Source organism: Columba livia, chromosome 9 (genome assembly GCF_036013475.1).
Source record: "Columba livia isolate bColLiv1 breed racing homer chromosome 9, bColLiv1.pat.W.v2, whole genome shotgun sequence".
NCBI classification, from domain to species: Eukaryota; Metazoa; Chordata; class Aves; order Columbiformes; family Columbidae; genus Columba; species Columba livia.
In genome coordinates, this window is record NC_088610.1 from 5611830 (window position 1) to 5633740 (window position 21911).

Here is a 21911-nt window from a genome sequence, read left to right on the forward strand (position 1 = left end):
GCTTTTCTCTGACGAAGGAGGATGATGAAACTGTACTGACTGTGCAATGACAGATCTTCGTTTACTCTTCCTTCCAACGAAAACTTTCAAAGTATTCTTTGCAAAGGGGACACAGAAAACCAGGTAATTAAGTAACATGCAGAACTTGCATTACAGCAGCACCAATAGGATACACCTCTTCGCTAACGCAAAACTGCTATGTACTGAACATCGCTCTCCCTAGTGAAACACATTGTGGTTTTATTACAGTGCTTACACAGACGAATGACTTATTGCGATGAATGCACTCAGTTTAGAAGTCTCAACAGAAGAGAAAGAAATATAGGATGTCTGTACTCATTATAAAAATAAGCTGATAAAGAATACAACAAAATTACTTCTGATGAACTCAACTTGGTCAAGAGAAAAATCATCTTGCCTATAAAAAGTAACATCAAAGACAACCAAGAACCCCTCGGCGCAGGGACTCATTACCGTGTTTTGGCAGCTTAGGCCTCCTGTAGACACAGCCTAAAGCTGAGCTAATACCTGCTACAGTTTCATCAGGTAAATCGGATTCATATCCCACCTGAACTTCTGATTAGAAGCTGAACACCCCTTAAAACAGATATGTGGATCCAAGAGTTTTTTGTTGGCTTTACTGGTGAATGATAATAGCAAGAGATACCTGGACAGGACTGAGGGCAGAGGCATTAGGCGGGGGAGCAGCACAGCTTTCTTGGTTCACCCCTGAGAGGGACTGAATGCAGAGAGAGAGAGAAAAGGTAGTAGCAGAGTTAGCGAACGGCTGACAGGTCGTGCACAAAGGGGGGATGCAGCAGACACGTTAAAAAGGAAGAGGTGATCACAATCACATCCTCAGAAACAACCAACAGGCAACAGATACTTGCTGTAATTAAAGCCTTCCTATCCTCCTGAATTTTCTAGCTAATAACCTTGGGAAGTGCAATGTTTCTTTTACACACAACACAGTGACAGCAAAAGTGGAACTAAGAGCCATAAGTTGAGGTAAAGGCTTCTTTAGTAACACCTAATGCAACACCTATGCCATCAGACCAGAGGAAATGTTACCCTACAACAGTTCATTCTGAGCCTCTATTCAAAATCAATAGCTTTCTTTTTAATACTTTGAGTATGTTATGCACTTTTACTAAGTTACTTTCCTATCAAGTTTGTAAAATCAGAGAAACGCACATCTACACAAACACCTAATGCTGATCCTTGTGAATTACACACGAAGTCATAAGATTCCGTGGGTGGAATCCAGCTCTCCTGGAAGACGTCAGTGTGAAGATTTACAGCATCGTCACAAATAAAGTGCTGCTAAATTCAATTATAACCAATATCAAAACCAACCAAATAAACAACTTCTCATGTTTCCAGAATGGCAGCTCCAGCGTGCCACGCTGTCACTGACAGGTGGATCTACAAGGCCAAACTCTGTGTCTTACGGAAAGCATGACCGAAACGTTACCGTGTGAGGGCTGAATGGCTCAAGAATGAACGTCTACTTTGTGAAACAGCTTTCAAATAGCAACGCGGCAGTTCAGCACAGGAAAGGAACATCAAACAGCATCTAGAAACTCTACAGATGCGAATACCACACTGGGGAGTGTTAGTATTTTAAATGATTCACAACTGTTCTGCGACTTCAGAACAGCACAGGCAGGAAGGACTCAAAGCAGAGGTTAGACTCGGGCAAGCCTTAACCACAAACAACGTAAGGCCCTGTGCAGACCCAACAGTTGATTCTCAAGACAGCCTCTTTCTCCACAGCAGTGCAGAGCAGAACTTGTGGGTTTCTTTTCCATTGTTGTTTTAAAGAGTTTCAAAATATCACTTGACTTCAGCAAAACATTAGCTAGTATGCGAGCACAGTAAAACACACAAGTAGGTGGTCTGCAACATTAATGTAACTGTTTGAACATTAACATTCCTGTGTGAAAAAACACCAAGACAACCTTGGGGCAGACGAACAAGTAGTTGTCACAATCCGCGCACCCAGCAGAGGGAAGGGGAACAGGACACACCACGGGGAAGGACAATCACAACAGCAACACACCGCATGCTCTTCACCTGTTTGCGAGTCCCTGGCCTTCTTTTAATGGTATTGGTGTTATTGTCAATCTCAAACACAAAGAGAGGCTCAAAGCCATTCTGTCAGGGGCAGCAAGGAAAGAAAGAGAAGGAAGGAAGAAGTGAGGCAAAGAACAACTGTAAAAGGCAGCTGCAACACAAAGGGAAGCAGGATGCTGCAATTCAGACTTACGACACGCTACTGCACACGCTGCACGTGGGCTCCAGGTCTGGCGCTGGAGCCAGAGAGCCCTCCCTGCGCCAGAAACAACTGCAGACGTGCGGACTGCCAGAGCAGAGCCCAAACAGAACTCTGCACCAACCGAATCAGGATCTTGGAAGGGAATTTGATTATTAAACATCTGAATGCACAAATGGATGCCAACAGTCTGAGAGAAAACTCCAGGGTGCAAGTTAGCGTAATTCAAGTCCTGCTTGCTTTACCCATACCATTATTATTTATAACACACTGGTGCCTAAAAGCCTTAACTTAAAAAGTTTCAGAGACCCACGCCCTAACAGTAACACAATGTCCTCATGCCATGTTTGAGACTGCTACAAGAAAACACAGAGGGACGAGGGGAGCACAAGGCAGCAATGACACAAAGGTTATGAAAGGCAGAGGTCAGACCAGCTGCATGATGCTTATCGAGTATTTCACAACATGGAAATTGAGAAGCAGTCTGAGAGAAAATAAAGGATGGTTTGGATGTTTCCCCCCCTCTACAGTGCTCACCTTCTAAGGGACAGTATGAGAGAAAACAAGATGATAATTGGGAAAAAAATGAGATTCATAAGCAACCAAAGCTGAAATCACTAGTCAAGTCTGAAGCCTTGATACTATCTTGATACTATCTCGAGAGAGGTTCTCCTTCCCCTCTACTCCGCCCTGGTGAGACCACATCTGGAATATTGTGTCCAGTTGTGGCCCCTCAGTTCCAGAAGGACAGGGAACTGCTGGAGAGGGTCCAGCATAGGGCAACGAAGGTGATTAAGGGAGTGGAGCATCTCCCTTATGAAGAAAGGCTGAGGGAGCTGGGGCTCTTTAGTTTGGAGAAGAGGAGACTAAGGGGGGACCTCATTAGTGTTTATAAATATATAAAGGGTGAGTGCCATGAGGATGGAGCCAGGCTCTTCTCGGTGGCCAACAATGATAGGACAAGGGGTAATGGGATCAAGCTGGAACACAAGAGGTTCCGCTTAAATTTGAGAAAAAACTTCTTCTCAGTGAGGGTGACAGACACTGGAACAGGCTGCCCAGGGGTGTTGTGGAGTCTCCTTCTCTGCAGACATTCAAAACCCACCTGGACATGTTCCTGTGCGACCTCACCGAGGCGTTCCTGCTCCATGGGGGGATTGGACTAGATCTTTTGAGGTCCCTTCCAATCCCAAACATACTGTGATACTGTGAATAATCTCAATTTTAACGAACAGGACTACCCTTGTGAGACTGGGAAGCAGGATATGACTAATGTAAAAGTTCAAGGTATACAGCATGTTTTCTGACAGGCCAGTGATTACATTTCTTCAGCGACATTTTAGTCTCGCTATTGTTAGTCAACACCACAAACCCACCAGTGTGCAATGAAGTACTACAGCCAAACTCCCCTCCAAATCACAGCCATGTAGAAGAAACGCATGAACTGAACTGTTAACAGGCAGAGAAAGCACAGGTGGTTGTTTTGTGAGTTCAGACATTGTCCTGAAATCGTTTACGAACAGAAGGAAACAGAGTAACCTGTGCAATGTGATTTTCGATTTTAATTAGTGATAAAACACAAGACCGCCACAGGAAACATGATGGAAGATTCAAAAAAGGAGATCCACAACTTAAATTTTGGTTTTAAGAAGATTTTTGCTAAAGCAGTTAAGAAGGAAGAAGGAAGCAGTAAAGAAAAGAAAGCTCGCTTGCTTTTTACGTATTAGACTTCATACTTTTTTAATCTTTGTCTTATATCTGAGCTGAAAACATCGTTTAGAGTAAAAGAAAAGCAACTTCTCAGTTTAGAGAGCTCTGATGTAACAAGGGAAATGCTGAACAAAAGATCTTTTACTATACTTCCACTCTCCTCTTTTGCCACAAAGTGTTATCCCCACACCATAAAGCCAGAATAATCAGTGAAAAATGCAGCAGAACTATTTTTCTTTATATTTTTTAAACTAACCTATCGTCAAGTTTCAACACCGAAAGTTTTGTAAGGTAAGGTTCACACTACTGCATGCAGACTTTCTGCAGAGAGAAAATGAGAGGGAGCTATGGAAGTGGAAAATGTGTACTGAAAACTGCCATTAACAAAGAGAATTTTGTCATGAAATGCCTCTATGCTTTGGCACAGGAAAACAACCATCCTCAGAAAGAAGACCCAGCTAAATTTCAAATCCATAAGGACAGGGAAAACATCAAATGAAATGCAATAGAATATAAGAAGGTAAAAGTAATTTCAACTCTTACAACATACTCTTTTAAAAGCAAACTAATGAACACTTTTTTGTGGTTGAGCAAGTTTTTACCATACAAAATACATCAGTGGAAACAAAAACGCCACAAATTCATGATCAAGCCTGGTCTTAATGTTCCAGTTACAACAATTGCCAGAAACAGCTGCCCTGGCATATGTCACCATTAGACAGAGTGTGTATTTCTTCTGCAAAACAGAGCTACGGATCATACTTCAGGAGGTCAGAAAACCCTGTATTTCATCTACTGTTATAGGTTATTGCTGCCGAAAAGAGCAAGGAATCGAAAAAAAAATGACTAGAGAAATGATTGCTTTCAAATCTATTACTCGCTCAATCTTTCCCTGCCAGCCTGTCCGCTTCGTTGTGAAGTGCAAGGATGTAACGTGGTTAACGGCACAAAGGAAACAAACAGCGATGGAGGGCAGTTTCAAAATAATTTCTGAAAATTCCAAGTAACATAATGTAAAATTCTATATATTAATTCACAACAAAAGTCATGGGATCGCATAATCAAATAGAAATGAGGTCCTTAGAGGTATCTTTAAAATACATTCCAAAGATGAATTAACTGACAACAGAATATCAACACTTATCCAAAGCCACTGCTTTTCTCCTGTTTCTTGTTATCTCAATATGAAAGCACATTTTGATACACTAATTGATTGTGATTTCTTTAAACAGACACATGCATGATCACAACTAAATCTCTCTGTAATATTATGAGCTTTCTTCTTCTCCCACACAGTGCTCATCATGTGAAAGCAGGAAAACCAAAAAGTCTGAATAAAGAGGCAGTAAATATCTTGAGCAACACGTTCTGGAGAGAAGTGTTCTAACTGAGAGCACTGCCTAAAGAAAACCAAGGCAGATAACGGAAGCACATGAATTAAGAAAATAAATCTCAGGCATGCAGACATGCAACAGCAGGCAAATCAGGTGTATTTTTCTTTTATAGACATGGATTATGGCACCAATTATATTCTTTAATGATGCTACATGACTAAGATGCCATAAAGGAAGAAATAGCATAAAACATGAATCAAATACATAAAGGTTTTTATTTTTGCTAAGTGTTCAAAATAGATGATTTTAAAGATATCTTAATCAATAAACAATAACGTGTGAGGTCTGTTTTGTGATTTGTAGCATTCATAGGCAGAGCTGTTTTTCCCCGCTCTCTGATGTGGTTACCAAGGTACTAATAAGTATTTCTAACCACCACGTGCAGGATGCAGACAAGCTGAAGTAGAAGGCTGTACTCAAAGCAATAAAATCGCTTACTTGCCACTGAAGAGCACATCAATTAGGAAGCAAGCCAAACAGACAAGAAATCAGACCAGAATAACTAGAGGTGAATTTGTAATATCAGTAATTTCCTTCTGCTCTCAGCAGAAGTGTTAATTATTTTGTGGAAAAACATCACTATGTTGTTACCAAATGGCTGACAGTACAAGTATCAACATATTTGTAATACTGAAGTTCACAGCTTAGCTACTTTTCGAAGATGGTCATGTTTTATGCTATTTAGATTAGCTCTAAAATAGTTGGTCTAATCTGAGACAATCGTAACATGTTGTTATTTCTGTGCTCTAGAATCTGCCACATAAAAAGGCCGTTACGTGCAGGATCTTACCACTAACAAGGCACTATCATCAGTATGCTGAGACCTTCTGGATGGAAAGGGACACTGGGAGGTGGGAGAGATGGAGTAATGTCAGAAACACACAGGATGTCAGAAACACACAGTATGTGAACAGACAGACAATTTGGAACATGTGCTGCTTGTTTACAGCATTGTGAGGCTTTAAAAAAAATATCCATAAAGCGTATACATAACTGTGGTGGAATATATAGCCACATGACCCACGAATTACAGTGTATTTGTATTACTTAGGGAATCAATTATTCTGCTTTCTGTGCTGTCTCAAGCAAATGCAGACAGCTATGTATTCACAGTTCGTACTGTGGTAGAACAAAGGAACCTTTAAAAGAATAAATTAAGAACAGAAGAACATTAAGAAGGAAAACGAGCAAAAACTATTTCAATTACCCCATGTTTCGGTAATTTTCTAATAAAAAAAGAGTTAGTTGGAAAATGCTGCTGAAGAACTATTTATATTCATTATATTATTAAAAGTTTTTTATCTGATTAACAGTGCCAAGTGAATTATCTGCCCCTGGAGGAAAGTGGGGATGGCGAGCCATGGAACAGCTATTACTGTGCAGAAATCTGACGCAAAGAACAAACAGATGTCGTTGGCTCTGCTCTGTATATTCTGGAAGATTGAGCCTTGTATGTTTTTTGTTTCCTACTGACTTACTGTTTCTGATTATAAAACTACACTAAAGTAAAACTTTTTAAAGACTATTTATTTCTCTTTCTGATAACCCTCAAAATTCTAGCACTGAACCTTTCTGGGATCACTAGCGATGCAATGATAGGAAGCTGGGAGAGCGCTGATTACTGAAGGGGATTGCAACACAATAACTCGTCTGAATCCTCCCGTTATAATGTTAATTGTACTGCTCGTGAGGAGCATCTTCAAAGGGAATATGAAATGTATTTTCTGCGTTGAACATAGAAAACACACAGGAAACATTAGAACAGCACACTCAGACAGGCAATCTACATGAACAGAAGGAAATATTAGACTGATCCTATAAGCAAAAAAACCCAACCGACCCCCAATCCACAGCTTAATAGTAAGTGTGAAAAAACTAAACTATAACCCAGTCCTGAAGGGTTCTCCACAATCTCTGATGGAGAGGGATAAGAATTCAGGTGCTGACTTCTCTGGTAAAATTCTTATAGGACTCTTACCTCGCTATCCAGGGAACTTTGCTTCTGAGGACTCAAAGATGCTTTTTGCTATAGAGAAAAGGGAAAAATGTAAAACTTATTTAAAGTAATATGACACAGCAACAAAAGCTCAGAAAGAACAAGCCTAATTTAGAAGTGTTTTAAAACACAAGTAGTCTCAGTTTTTAATAAAACATGCCTTGGGGAATTTCAAGTTTCCACTGAGCTGAAACTTCAGATATTATTAGTAAAAAAAAAGCCTTTATTCAATACAAAAACAAACAAAAAACCAAATTGGTTTTGCATATTAAAGATGCATAATAAACCCCAAATATAACCCAGGGGACGAATTTAATTGCTTAGAATAAAGTGCTCATGAATAACAAAGGCAACAGAAGAAAACCAAACAAAACCTAAAATCCCCAAAGGCTCACCAACGAACAAAATGCATCCTAAATATCTACAGTCTTCAACTGAGAGACTGAGCTGAACCTTTATGAAAAGCAGCTTTTCTACAACACATTGCCAGGGGTCTGAGATCGGTGCTAACGGAAAGGCCAGCTAAAAGCCTTTTTCTAAATTAACCGCATCCATTACATAAATGGAACAAAACATCATTTTCTGCTCTGCAGATCAATCCAAGCCCAAAATATTAACTGTAACATTTCTTCAATTTTGATGGCAAGATTTGGATAGGTCACCAGAGCAATAAAATATAAAATATATTTAAGTCAACTAGCATGCAAACAAGTTTGCACGTTAAGCAGCGGACTACTTCCTACTGACTGCAGTGAAAGAGAAGGCGAAGACGCAGTGTCCATGGAGTACCTGAGGTACCATAAACTTGCACAGCTGCTTTACCTGGAGGTAATTTATTTATGCATCATAAAATACTAAAAGAGATCAGGCAACATTATCTTCTTGTAGGCATGATTGCTTTCTTCTCTGCCATATTTGTCTTCAAAATTGAATTGCCTCTATGCCTTGTCAAATAAAGACCCTTTCTCTCTTATAACAAACCTGTCACATCTATGCAAATGAAAACTTGAGACTATATAAAACCAGAATTCTTTACAACAATCATATTTTCAGTAAATCTCTTCCATCTTCCTCCCCAGTTCTAGTTTCCTCTAAGTTCACCTACAGCACCAACGTTGAGTGGAACCAAACGCTATTTCTCCATTTTCTTTATAAAATGCCACACCTGCCCAAGTGTGCAACACACAAGTATTAATGACCTCGGCAAATAATTTTCATTAGGGCATTCAGAAAATACGAAGCATCAAGTAGGTACTAAAAGAAGGTACCTTAACGAAGTCCAGGACAGCTTCTCTCTGGATCTGTTTTGTCCTCATCCTCTCCTCCTCGTACCGAAATGCCGCCAGCTGGGCCTCCTGACGGGTCCGCTCTACGTGCCGGCGGTGCAGCTCGGGATCCGTCACCTGCAACGAAACCGCACCAGGCTGTATGGACAGAGCTCCACGGGGTAAAACAGGTGGGTTAGGGGAAAACAGCGCACGTCTTATGGCTAACACAAGGTTGGGTTTGCATCCAAAGGAATAAAATAGTGGAGTTCAATGTGTTACCTGACTGTGGTGACTTGATAGAAAGTAGGGTGAATCAGGCGGGGGTCTGACAAAGGGAAAAACAGAGAATAAGTATGCTTTTTATCTTAAATATAAACACATTTTCATACTTGAGTTGTCAGTGACACAGAAGTATCTCATCAAATCAGAAGAGTAACCGCTTAGAAGCAAAGCTGTTTAACCAACTGCTGCGATACCGATTTAACTCATAGTGCACTGACAGATTTTGTGCAGTCATTTCTGTCTCTTCTCCTGAATTGTGACACAATTTTTCTACAGCTCAAGATGCACCAATGGGATTGTACATTTGGCCTATTACAGTGAGATACCCAGCACTTTATACCCATTCTCTAAAAGCTAGTTAAGTAACCAATCCAGGAACTTTTCAGAGGATCCTCATTTAGAGGAGCAACTGGCTACTACAGTTATTTTTTCGGCAAAAGGGGATGAATCAGTAGAAACTCTATGTTTCTTTTCCCTACCTCTCTGTCCTGTCCACATAACTCCTTAGTACTCGGTGCTGCTCTCTGTCCTGCATCAAATTTAGAGTTTCAGGTCTTCGTAATTCATCAGTATCCCTGTGGGCAAACACCAGGTGGAAGTGGCATTGGCCACCGACGCACATAAACTACTGTAAGGTTAATTATTCTTTAGATTACAGATGGTTTTGTAAGAATAATTGCCTAGACAATTAGCTTCAGATAACCACAAAGGTGAAATTTAGGATGACTTAAGAAATCATGTGATATCAAGTCAGATCACAATTACTGCACAAGTAACGTAAGGAGTTTTGAGTGAAGTCTGCATTACACCCAGCTCTAAGAGTTCCAATGGCTCCAGCATGCTGAAGGAAAACAAAGACAGAGGCTGCCTGTCAAGGCATTTGCACAGAATTATTGTGGAAGCAGTTTACAGCTTGTGGTTGCCACAAATGAAACATCTGACTAATGCAAGCTTAAAATATAAAAATGTACTCATTGTCATTTGGTTGTTTTTCCACAATTTCTAAGGCAACAACAGGACCTGTTTTCAGTGGCTCAGTTCATTTAGAAAGTTGATTAACTGCTTCTGCATGAAGATCCGCTGCCATCCTTAAGTAAAATTCTGACAACACTGGATACCCTGGTGAACTACGATTTCCTTTACACCACTACAATCTGTCTATGTAAACAGCAGCTCTCTCCTGGCTAACAAGCCTCCTCTTATTTCCTTCATGTATGTCATGGAAGCCAGTGTTTGTGAAGTCTAAGTATTTCCATGTTCGCCACAAATGTTCAACTAGAAAAATAAATACACAAACAATCAGTTTTTCAACCCAAGAGCACTCACTTTATTTGGGGAGAACACGGCAGACTGCTGTATTATTTTATGCCTTACTTGTAGACACTACGCGATAAGGAATGCTGATATAAAGGAGGGCAACTCCTTCAGCATGTATCTGTACAGCTACTGTATCTGCACATTTCAAAATTCCTATTAAAATGTTGCCATAACTCTGAAAAAAATTGACAGAATATTCTTGCTTTCATTTTCTCTTTCCATGCCATTCTAGAATGCCACTAAAACTAATTTCTACTGAGAGCAGAAGCAATGACATGCTTATGGCGAGCAGTTGTCTCTTTTTTTAGGAAGAACATCTTTACTACAATCAGGCTCATTTTCTGCTGAGTCCTTGTACATTTCCTTTCACTCCACAGAATACTGAAATGCCTCAGTGGTATATTAAAGCTTCTATCCAGTTTGATTTTAGTTCCATTAGCAAGAAGCTATACATTTGCTTATCTCCTGTTCTTTTAATCAGACACCCAAAAGTCTCTTCTCGAACCAAAGCACCTCATTTATATCCCATCCAACTCTGATCTATGTTTTATGGATAAGCATTCCCTCTATAAGCCAAGCAATCACTAGAGTATGGACATAATTCAATAAGTCTAATCCATTAAATTAAGTGTGCTGTTTTCAGCACTCTCATCTTATTCCTTCTTCCCCTGATATAAGCTCACAATTACGGCACAGAAAAGCACATTTCAAATTAAACCAAACCTCCACAGTAACACAGCTACCGAGAGTCAAACAACAATGCGACTGCACAGCACAGACACTCCATGGTAACTCTTCCCCTAAACCTGAAGCACACGTTTCTCTTCTGTCCTTTATGCAATATAGCTTAAGTCAACTATTTAATTGAAGCACAAATTAAATAAAAAGCAGACATGAAATCACTTTAAGAGGACACAATTTAATTTGGCAGATTTCTTCAACCAACCAATTTAAAGCTGAGCATTGGCTGAACCTTTGGTCACTGCCATTATTAGGATAGAAGCTCCTAATGGGGAGCAATAACTTAGAGAGCTATGCGCATCTCTGGTGAAGCTACAGGAAACAATGTCATTTTCTAAACACATTCAGTAAATATGCACTCTGCATTCAGCATGAAACTTTGGATAGAATGACTGTTGCCACATATTCTTACCTGTTTTGATGTAAGTATCGTTTCGTATCCTCTGTTCTCTGAAATTCTCTGATGGATACAGGCTTCACTGGTGAACTCTAAGTAAAATAACACAGAAGGCTGCTCAGAATAGTGTACATTAACATTGCAACATTAGACATTCATAAAGAGCTGTCTGGACACCTTGTGACCTGTCTAGCAATCATTTCACTAATTGTTCATTCAACTGTATGCTTTTACTGACTGAGAACAAGTTTCATGCCAGGTTGGTCTGAAACTACAGATGGTGTTTTTGTTGAGAGAAGTGACTACATACACATATTCAAGTCTGTATCTATGCGTTCAGAGCCTTGGCCAACAGTAAGAGAGAAAACAATCGTTCCCTGCAAAGAGTAGGCTTTCTGAAAACTCTGAATATTTAACTTAGTCTAAACTTAATAGATGCGCAAGAGATTTAGTTTACCGGCAAATAACTTCTAATCAAAATGAACAGCCTACTGAATGGAATTTCAAAATGCCTGTACTAAATCTTTATGCTGCTAACAATTAACATTTTTCCCTTGAGAAAGCCAGTATATATTCAGTACTACCAAGTAAATGTTAACAATTTTCTAGATATCACCCATCACCAGTTGGGAGCAGCAACTTCCATGTTTTTGAAGACAGCACTCCTCTGGAAAAACCATTTACTTCAGATATGCCTAAAGCACACGCTCACATGACAGGAAAACAGTGTGGCTAGTTTAGCCTTATTCCACATATCCCAAAGGGCACTTGGGAGCTGCTTAACACTCCAGCTCTGACCTTCCACAAAGCACAACACTGTGCTCCTTCTCCAGATCAAACCTATTCTTTTTTTTAATCAAAAAAAAGGCAAAACACCAAAGGAAGCCTCTGAGGATGAGAAGCATGAATACCATCACAAAGGCTTTCCTAAGGCATAAGAATTTAACTCATTTAAGTAAAAGCGTCACCTCATTGGAGATCCGCCGCTGGTCGATATACGCCACGAATTGCGAGCTGAGGCTTTCCGAGTCCACGCACTTGGGTTGTCTCACCTCTTCCTCCTCCTCTTCTGTGGCACAGCTATCAATATAGTCGATCTGATCGAGATCATGTTCCACTTGACATACACACACAAAGAAAACACCCATAATTAGACAACCAACAGCAGCGGAAAAAACCCCAAAATGACAAAAAAGCAATGTCAAGAACCAAATCCCTACTGTTTTTCTTCCGTCTGGAAAAACTCAGCCTGAAAACTCTTCAACTTTGCCTGGCCCACTAACATTTGTTAAACATCGGATTGTGAAATAATGACAAAATTTATGCTTTTTAAAAAGCAATGAAAAACATGTATCAAGCACCCACTTTTATATTGCTGGCATCAGATACTTTTGCAGCGACTGAAAAATTAAAGTACATAGTGTGATTTTCTGTTTTTTAATATTAAAAACTATCTATCAAAATCTGTCATCTAACACCAAGACTGTACGATGATTTGTGTACATTTTGAGACATTTCTCTTGGTTCCAATTGATCTCTGTCAGAAAAATTAGAATGGATATGACAGATACTTCTATTTTTACTACTACAACAACAAAACACAGGGCAGCACGTCTAAGTCATCTGGATGCAAATGCAATACATCTAAAATGCGTATGCGGAAATAACGAAGGGCAGCACAGGAAGCAACAAAACCCCTCTAAAAAAACATAAAAACATCCGCAGTTTTGTTTTAAAAAGAGGAATGAAAAAAGAAATCGGGAACCGCTGGAATTAGAGCAAGAAACAGCACTGTCTGGCTCGTATTGATTTTTCCCTTGTGTGGGCGATATTATGTAGGGCAATTTTTTCACTTGTCCCTGCTTTTACACATTCTGCATGTGGATTCTGAGAGTTGAGCAAACTACCCTGGTGAAAAATGTAGTGCTGGGGATGCAAGGGAAAGCATAAGCTCCCTTTCTGAGCACGAGAGCTTGCTTTTTCTTACAAGCCTCCTCAAACTTGCTGCAGACTCCCTCGCAGACATTCTTTTTCTACTCCCCCAGCCCTTTCCTGCCTGTCTAAACCAGACTTCTCTTTGCCTCACCACACAATCTAGCAACTGTTACCGCCAAAGCCACCTCCTCTGCTGCTACAACCATCCAAACCAAAAATACTTCGGCTTCCTTCAATCCCCAGCTCGGTTTCAATCTCCAACAAAACAAACCAAAACTAAAAAAGAATCCCTTCTTTCCATCCTCGCTTATTAAACTTAGATGATAATAATGGTACAGTAGAGGGTGAAAGACATTAGTAACTGTGTTAGGAAAGTAAAATTGGAAGGGATCTCCTGGATTACTGGCAGCTACACGCTCCAATTTGTGCCCCTCTCAGATACTCACAAACTGATTGTGCTTCATCTTAATATCTAGTGAGGGATTCTGAGATCCCTGGTGCGCAAACGCCAAAGAAAAAGATCAAGTCAGCCTTAGAGGCAGAGCTGGCAGCACTACCTGTTATTAAGGCTGCCCACAGCTTCCCGTAACATCATGTCTTCAATTCTTCTAAATCTGCCAGAACTGAGCTGTTTGAACTGATTATTTTTGTCTGTTAATGCGTAAAAGAGTGAGTCAACCAAAACGCTGCAGGATTTCTGAAAGGTGGCAAAGAAAACAAGATACTGTGACAGAGAAGAATACAACCAAGAAAAGAAGATGGCAAAAGATGGGGGGATGAGGAGGGAAGAAGGAAGAAAAAGTGGGAGTTGTGCATTAAAACTAATTGAGAAAAACAACACTCAGGGAATATGAACTGGAGCCATTAGGGGAAATGGAAAACAGGGAGCCAAGAAGACAAAGAAGAAAAATTAATCAAAGTATATGGCAATGAGATCTAATAATCAGTAGCGCAAAATGGAGGAGGAATGACTGAAAAAAAACCAAACCTGGAATAAAGCTAAAAGTGGGACATATAACCAAGAAGAGGAGTGAACTGTGAGCCAGTGGTAGCAGCAGATTATTGGATGTTAAAATTGAGAAGGACTGTGGAGATCAAGAAACATGGGAAGTGCTATCACGTCTTGAAAAAATGTAAGGGTGCCACTGTAAAGGGCTGCAGGACAAGTTGAGAATGTGCAAAAAAGCAACATCACTCACAAATACCAGTCTCTCCTAGACGGCTTGCATGTCCCAAGGCTACTGAATAAAGCACTTTTGCTACTTGGAAATATGAAATTCCCTGACAAAACTGCTCATGCCGTTGTGCCAGCAGTCAGCACAGAGCACTGACAATCTACTGCTGCTGTAAATTTTCCCCCGTAGCTCAAGCAGCAAAACTCCATGCACCGAAATTCAAGATTCCAAAATACTGGTTTTGTATTTGGAGACCTTAACGTAGCATATATGCCAACAAAGTTTCCAAGGTAATCCTAATTCTGATGCTATTTGATTTTGCCTTGTAACATCCTTAATACAACAGTGTTTTTACACTGCTTACACAACTGTGGTTTTGTATAATTACACCCAGACTTTTACCTTTTTCCTCTTTAGACAACCTACTATTTATAGCAAGTATTTGGGAACCTTAATAATGATGGCAAGAAATACTGTCAGCCAAAGCTCACTATTTACCTCCACCATTAGTTACGATGGTGCTCCCTCGGTTTTCTTGATACTGACTTTCTCTTCGCAGTCTCTGCTCTTTCGTGATCTCTGCCACACGCAAAGGGAGATCTGAGAACTCATCTGTTGGCTTTACAAAACAAACAGTGAAGTCAAGAAACGCTTTTCTTTGGAAACACCACCTTGTAAGCTGCTACCTACTGATTTGCGTTTTTACTTCAACTGTCCTGCTTTGCACCTATAAAACCCTAACTTAAAGTAAAATATAGCTATAGAGTTTTGGCTTTAAAATCACATATTCAAAGTTTCTTGAAGAAAACAGCTTGCCTATAGTTTTGCTCTGCAATACCTGCAAGTGCTTGAAAACATCACAGGACGGAAACTCGTAGAATCATCTCAAAAACTAAGGTAGGAGTGCAAGCAGGTGTACGGAGTATAACTCACTGAAACACTTCAGGTCTTGGCTACGGCCTTTCCTGGTTTTCCCAAGAAGAAAAGGGATCTTCTCCCTTGGAAGTATAATTCACAGTCTCCTTGCTAAGGCATCTCATTTTCCTGCTTCTAAGTGGCAATCAGATTTTATTTTTAACATTTGAAATGAACTACAAAGATGAAACTCCCGTCTCATTTTTGAAGCTTAATTTTCAAGTTCAGATTCATTTTATTCAAACAACTACTCACAAGTAATTGTAGTTGACTCAACATTGTAATAGGATACAGTTATAAGCTTTTTTAAAAAGGAGGAACCCCTTCTTTCTCATCTTTTATGTTCTAGTAAATTAATATCTCATGCAGTTTTACACATTTCTTTCATTATTCCCAACTCTGCATCCACCCCATATATAATTATGCTTGTTTTTCTCCAATAAAATGACAAATAATTTTGGCTCAAGGCAACCTGCAAACCAGCATATACATGTTACCTATTGAACATGCTTCGAGACACACACTTGTTATTTCTCTCTACTGCACTCAACAAAAATAGAGCTGCAACACTTACTTCATTCCCTGACCATCTTTTGTCTCCGCTGTCTACGCTGTTGAAGCCGGAATCGAGTGCTCCATAGGGACGACTGGAATAGAGTTCTTCATGGCTGTCAAACACACAGTTTTGGTTAGAGTAGCACAAACACCACCAAACGCTTCTCAGCACAACAAGCTACCAAGCACGGTTGCAGTGCGTTCGCAAGCTCAGTGCAATAGAAATCAGACTGCATTTGCCACAAAGAACAAGAGGCATATTCTCACGGCTACAAACACAGTCACTCAGCTGCCCACTTGCCCTGGCCTGGCCTTTTAAGAGCTAACGCGATCCAAAGTATATATCCATACTTCAGACATTTCCAAAGCAGGAATTACGACAAAGCAAAACGCAAAGTGGTCTCTCATTTCACTTTTTAACAAGTCAAACTTTCATTTTCTGCTACTCATGTATTTTGGTTGAAAAACGCTGTCCCACAAACTTTTTTTGTGATAAGCACAAATCCACGCAAAATTACTAAAAATACAGGTGTATCAGAATACACTTCAACACAAAAGGAAGCAGAAAGTATTACACACCTGTCTTCTTCATCATAATCACCTACCTAAGAAACTGCGCAGAAGGCTGGACAGTATTTCAAATATTTCACAATATAATAAATATAGCAGTACAGTTTTCATCTAGAGAGCCTGACTTCGTCAATGCCATGTCTAGACAAAAGGTGTCAGACACGTGCCCAGTGTTACAATACAAATAACCAAGCAGCCATCCAGTTCTTCTCCAACTTTCTGGGCTCAGAAAGTCCGTAATTCAGCAGTACAGCCACCACAGATGTCAAGTCTGGCAACTGCTGCAGAGAGCTCCAGCAACAGAGACAATGGGACGTGTCTGATCCTCCGCAGATGGCATCTCACAACAGCTCCACTGTCCTGCTGGCACTCCATGCCCCAGGGAGAACTGCAGCAGTAATTACTACATAATACACAAGGACGAATGAATTTCAGGAAGCTAATTGCTTCACCCCATGGTGACTCAATTGCAGGTCATTTTCTCATTGGTATTGCTCTCAAGTTGCTGCTCCCTCTGAAATCGCTCTTTCAGTAAATACTTATTTTCAAATTATTATTATTACTGTTATTACCACAATTCATGCAGCACCGTATGCATGCACGGGGCTTCGTACAACAGTGAGAGACTGTTACCTTGGGCTATTTTAAATTTCAGATAGACATAAACCAGCAAAACACTAAGAGGTGGAATGGAGGGCTACAGATGAAAAACGTTAGGGAATACATCTGCCTCTATGCAGATCTAGATTTTGCAAACGTACGCCAAAAGAGGAGCTCTTGCATCTGCATGGAGTCTTGCTTAACTCAAGAGTTCCACCTTTATGGCCCTGTATTTCAACAGAAAGATCACCTGCATAGCAAACGCCTAGAAAAAAAGAATGACAAAAAACCAAACCAAACTTCTTGTGGGTGGGGAAGAAAAAGAAGGACCATGAAATCTCCCAGTGCGGTTAAAGAACTATTAACCTGAACCACTGACAACAGAACCATACTTAGGCTAACAGTTCACAGTACTCAAATATTGGATTTAAACTCTAAGTCAAAGAAAAATCCATCTGCAGTATAATACCATATAAAGGCAGCAATATTTTCAGAATCTCCTGAGAACCCTGTTCGAAGCTGAACAATTATTGCAAATTGAAGAGTGTTGAAATGACTCTTTGGCTACATCTCAAAACTGGGGAAGTACCTTGACACAATTTTTCTTTTAATTGTTTTCAGTTAGAGATTTTGAAGAGCAATAGATCTACAACTAAGTTTATCTGGAACCTCAAAAATTCTTAATCACCGTGCCCAGAACTCTTATTTTTAAACATGAAAGCTGCTTTCTCTCTCACCAGCTCTCATATCTAAAAGCAGCTATGCAATGCTGCACACTTCACATGTTTATAATCATACAGCAGACATCCCAAAATCAGCTGAGACTTGGGATTTTTATTCCTCCCTGATCAACAAGCTGCAAGGAACAACAAAGGCACTTGGATAGATCAGAGCATTTTGAGGCAACTACAACTTATCCAGGAAGCTACATAAGGCCTGAAGTCAAAGGATAAGAAACCGAACGTCTGGTGAGGCCAACAGCCAAAGGAAAGACACCACTTGCCAACGTTTCAAAGACACAGCCCCAAAGCCACCCTAAACCACACATTTTTACCTCCTGTAAGAAAGAACCCAAGTCCCAGAATACCCACTACATTGGTTCATGCATTAATATTTCATATTTTAAGCCTTGTAACTCTAGACTATAGCAGTCTGCCTCAGCGCCTAAAGAACTGCTATGTGGCTTCGACAGTTCTGCCTCCCATCAATATATCCACTCCAGCGCCATCCTCAGCTGCTCTGAACTTCAGTGTTGCAAACGAGAGACTGACTGCAGCAGATCAACACTTGCTGTGAGATAAACCTCACATAGCTTATGCGTAGAAAAGGCCTGTAACATACAAGATTTCACTCTGGTCAAACAGTTCCATATAATTTGACAAAGCTAAAACAAACAATCAGCTGCACTGTGACCTCCAAACCACACTTCCTGCCGTAATATCTTGTTTCATTAGCAGCGTTAACAACTTCGTTGTTAAAAAATGTTTGATCAAGAGTCAACTGACAGCATGACAAACTTCCTTAAACTTCAAGAATCTCTACAACTCAGTTTCAGATTCTTAACTTCCATGGTATTTCACCTCGCTTACCAGATAAAACCGCAACAAAGTCTAGGTGTACTGCCTGATATCTCATTTCTGTTGGTCACCTTTGAAGATAACAAACATAAAGCTCCTGTGACTTGCCTGGAAACATTAACTATATTGTAGCTGAATGCTTTTAATTCTTACATCCCAAGTTCCGTAAGAACATGTGAGGAACCACCTGCAACACTAAAGGCCCTAAGCAGTTTGGTAACAACAAATAATTCTATCACCAACTCTTGTCTCCTCTTGGGGATGGAAATCCAGCGACAGGGAAGGCAGCTGAAGCTCATTTCAATGAGCTGAATCTGGAAGCAAGTCTAGAAAAGCACCCTCAACCAGTTCTGCACTTGTTTTTTCATTCATAATTCCAAGCTATGATTAAAATACATAAATTCTTCTCATTTCACAAATAAATGAAAACTTTCAAAGTAATTTACAGCTACAGACAACAATAAATCAGCAATCACACAGCCCACTGATTTTGTTGGAGTTTCTATTAAAAAAATAAACTATGCTACACAGATCATGACAGTTTAACATTTAGAGACTTTTCAGCAACAGGACATTATCCCCAGTATTATGTAGAAACATTCTGCAACAGCTCTAAGAAACTGAGTAACACTCATAAAATGCTTATATATTGACCTCACCTAGAAAAATAATTGAAGACATCCAGTGCTGATGAGGAATCACTCTGTCAGTCTCTCATGCAAATTCTTCTTCGCAGATCTGACCCATGATGATTTATTGTGAGACCCTCTGATCTGTGTTTTATTGCTGCTCAGATAGCGGTATATCCGCTAGCAAACTTATTCCTCCACACTTTATTAACACCTTTCAAGGTGACCGAGGTATTTTTTATATATATTTAGTTTCACACTTTACTGACTCCCTTTCTTCTGTATCATGTAAAAGAAATAATCTTAACTGCTGCTTTTCTCTAGACATCTTAATTTAGCAGCTGATACGGTTGACTATTCCAATATTTGTGTTACAACGCTAAAGAATCGTGCCAAGTGAAAGTTTGCCAAGAATAACAGTTTACTAATGGGGTGGAGATCAGCACTTATACCTGTAGTTCAAGCAAGTAGTTATAAAATTCTGTACAGAAGGTTAAAAATAATCACAGCAGGGATATACTTCAGTAAGGATGTGGAAAATATTAAGATCTCATAAACCGAACACCTTAACAACACGAGAACAATCCCTATATTATGAAGATACCAACACACTGTTATTATGGTGTATCAGCTCTTATGCTGCCTTTCATATGATATTACCCAGGTCTTCTTCTGAACTGCTCCTCGCTTCTTACGTAGTGGTATCTTGTTAGAATACACCACGAGATAACACAGATGATACTCTTCAAAGCCACCTCCATCAATGCACTTACCAATGAACAGGCCTTGGATTTATTTTTTAACTCAGATAACTGATAAAATTTTCCCAAATGTCATCAAAACAAGGAACTTGGGTTGTGCCAAACTTACCAGGATCCAAATCCCATGGGTCTCCTATCATAATCAGGCAAGTCTGGAGCTATCTTGCATGCTTCTATGTTCAGGTATTTAAATATGTGAATTTTTCCTTTTATACATATCTTAAAAAAAAAAAAATACACAAGTATAATTTGACAATATGTTTTCAAAACACTCTGCAGACATTTAACCTGTAGTTGAGAGTAACAAATAGGCATATTTATGTCAACCAGTGCATCTTCTTATGTTACTGCATTTTAGAGAAACAGCTATAGGGGAGCACCACAGGATGCCCGTGAGAGACAAATGGAAGCTGTCCTTCAGGTACACCTGGTCTGCACACAGCTTTGTCACCTGGATGCTGAAATTTCCCCATGCAAACAAGACATAAGCATTTACAAGTACTAGAATTTATGCCCTTGGCAACAGAACAGATGCATCCCACCCATGCCCAGCTTTGAACTGCAGTGGCGGATTGCCAGAGCAAGCTCCAGTTTACAGTGAAGGAAGCAAATAACAGCTGTCTTGGCTTTCAAAACAGAGGCAAAGCCCTGCTGAAGCCACCGGTCTTAGCAAGTGTCACTGCTGACTCAGAAGCAGCAGCTCATAGGAGAACTTAAAACACCCAAGGGCTTTTACAGCCACATTAAAAATCAAATTACTCACTAACCATATTGCAGTTTCTAGCTCAAAGGCTAATTTGAGCACTTTGCTGCAAAGTGAACCTGCACAGAGCAGCACTGAGGCCTCAGTCAAAATTTTGACATCTGAGTGGCACAAAAGCCACTCTCGCCTAAGACAGCTTCCTCTCTCCTACAATGAAGGCAGAAATGTTCAGCTAACTTTAATTCAATACCAACAGTGGAATTCTTATTAATATCCCACAGGTGAGACTATCAATACAGTAAAGTAAGAAAAACAGATTTTTCAACCTGTGCTGTGTATTTAACCGTTTTAGACAATACAATCTGTTTAAAGTTCTCTTGTTCTTAAATAAAGTTTGTAACATAATCCTTCAGCCGTTAACTTTGTTCTGCGCTTATTAGTTGAACTCGTCATCCGAATTCCTTGCTGCAGTTTACCTGTGCAGGGGGTGACTGGAGAGGGTTGTTTTCTAACATGATGGTCTGCAGATGTCTGAGGTTCCTATAACAAACTGGTATTGTTGTTATTTTGTTGCAGGAGAAATCTAATCGAATCAAAGGCAACTCAGCAAGTTCTGCAGATAGAAAATAAACACAATTCAGTAGATTTAAAAACAAGAGTATAAAAATGTGTGTTTGACAAAATATTCAACTACACTGCTTCTAGTTCTCAGGGCAAGAAAAGTGCATTGGAAATAAAGAAGTGCTTGAAATTTCTGCTGTTACAACTGACAGCCTTTATCTCACCTTCAGGTAAACGCACCAAATTATTTCTTCTGACATTTAGGTCCCGCAAGGATTCCAAATTGCCAATCTGTGGAGGTATTGTCTGTATTTCATTACAGCTCACATCCTACAAAGCAAGAGCAAAGAATGAGATAGTGGTTTTGACATTACCAGCACTGACGGGTAAGCCTCTGTTAATTACAATATATAGCGTTTCATTTAGGGACTGAAATAAAAAGACAACCATTTACACAACACCTCAGATCCTTATGTTCATTACGTCTCATTGACGATGTAAAGCATTATTCTAATTTTAAATATAAGGGGCAATAAAATATTTAAAAGAC

General features: G+C 39.8%; 1 protein-coding gene across 25 annotated transcripts in view; it reads right to left on the reverse strand.

The window, feature by feature from the left end:
* Window positions 1-21911, reverse strand: part of LRCH3 (leucine rich repeats and calponin homology domain containing 3) — a 62031-nt gene that overhangs the window by 14166 nt on the left and 25954 nt on the right. For 4 of the 25 annotated variants that reach the window (XM_065072875.1, XM_065072866.1, XM_065072869.1 and 1 more), the window contains exons 4-16: window positions 21586-21691; window positions 21277-21413; window positions 20207-20316; window positions 15980-16073; window positions 14989-15109; window positions 12349-12497; window positions 11396-11472; window positions 9405-9500; window positions 8923-8968; window positions 8644-8778; window positions 7358-7405; window positions 6170-6223; window positions 668-739 (exon numbers count right to left, since the gene is read on the reverse strand). In XM_065072875.1, the coding sequence (XP_064928947.1) occupies window positions 668-739; window positions 6170-6223; window positions 7358-7405; window positions 8644-8778; window positions 8923-8968; window positions 9405-9500; window positions 11396-11472; window positions 12349-12497; window positions 14989-15109; window positions 15980-16073; window positions 20207-20316; window positions 21277-21413; window positions 21586-21691 (1245 nt within the window). Of the gene's footprint in view, window positions 1-667; window positions 740-2076; window positions 2158-6169; window positions 6224-7357; window positions 7406-8643; window positions 8779-8922; window positions 8969-9404; window positions 9501-11395; window positions 11473-12348; window positions 12498-14988; window positions 15110-15979; window positions 16074-20206; window positions 20317-21276; window positions 21414-21585; window positions 21692-21911 lie in introns of all 25 variants that reach the window. The other 21 variants (XM_065072884.1, XM_065072880.1, XM_065072883.1 and 18 more) reach the window with 11 other exon arrangements.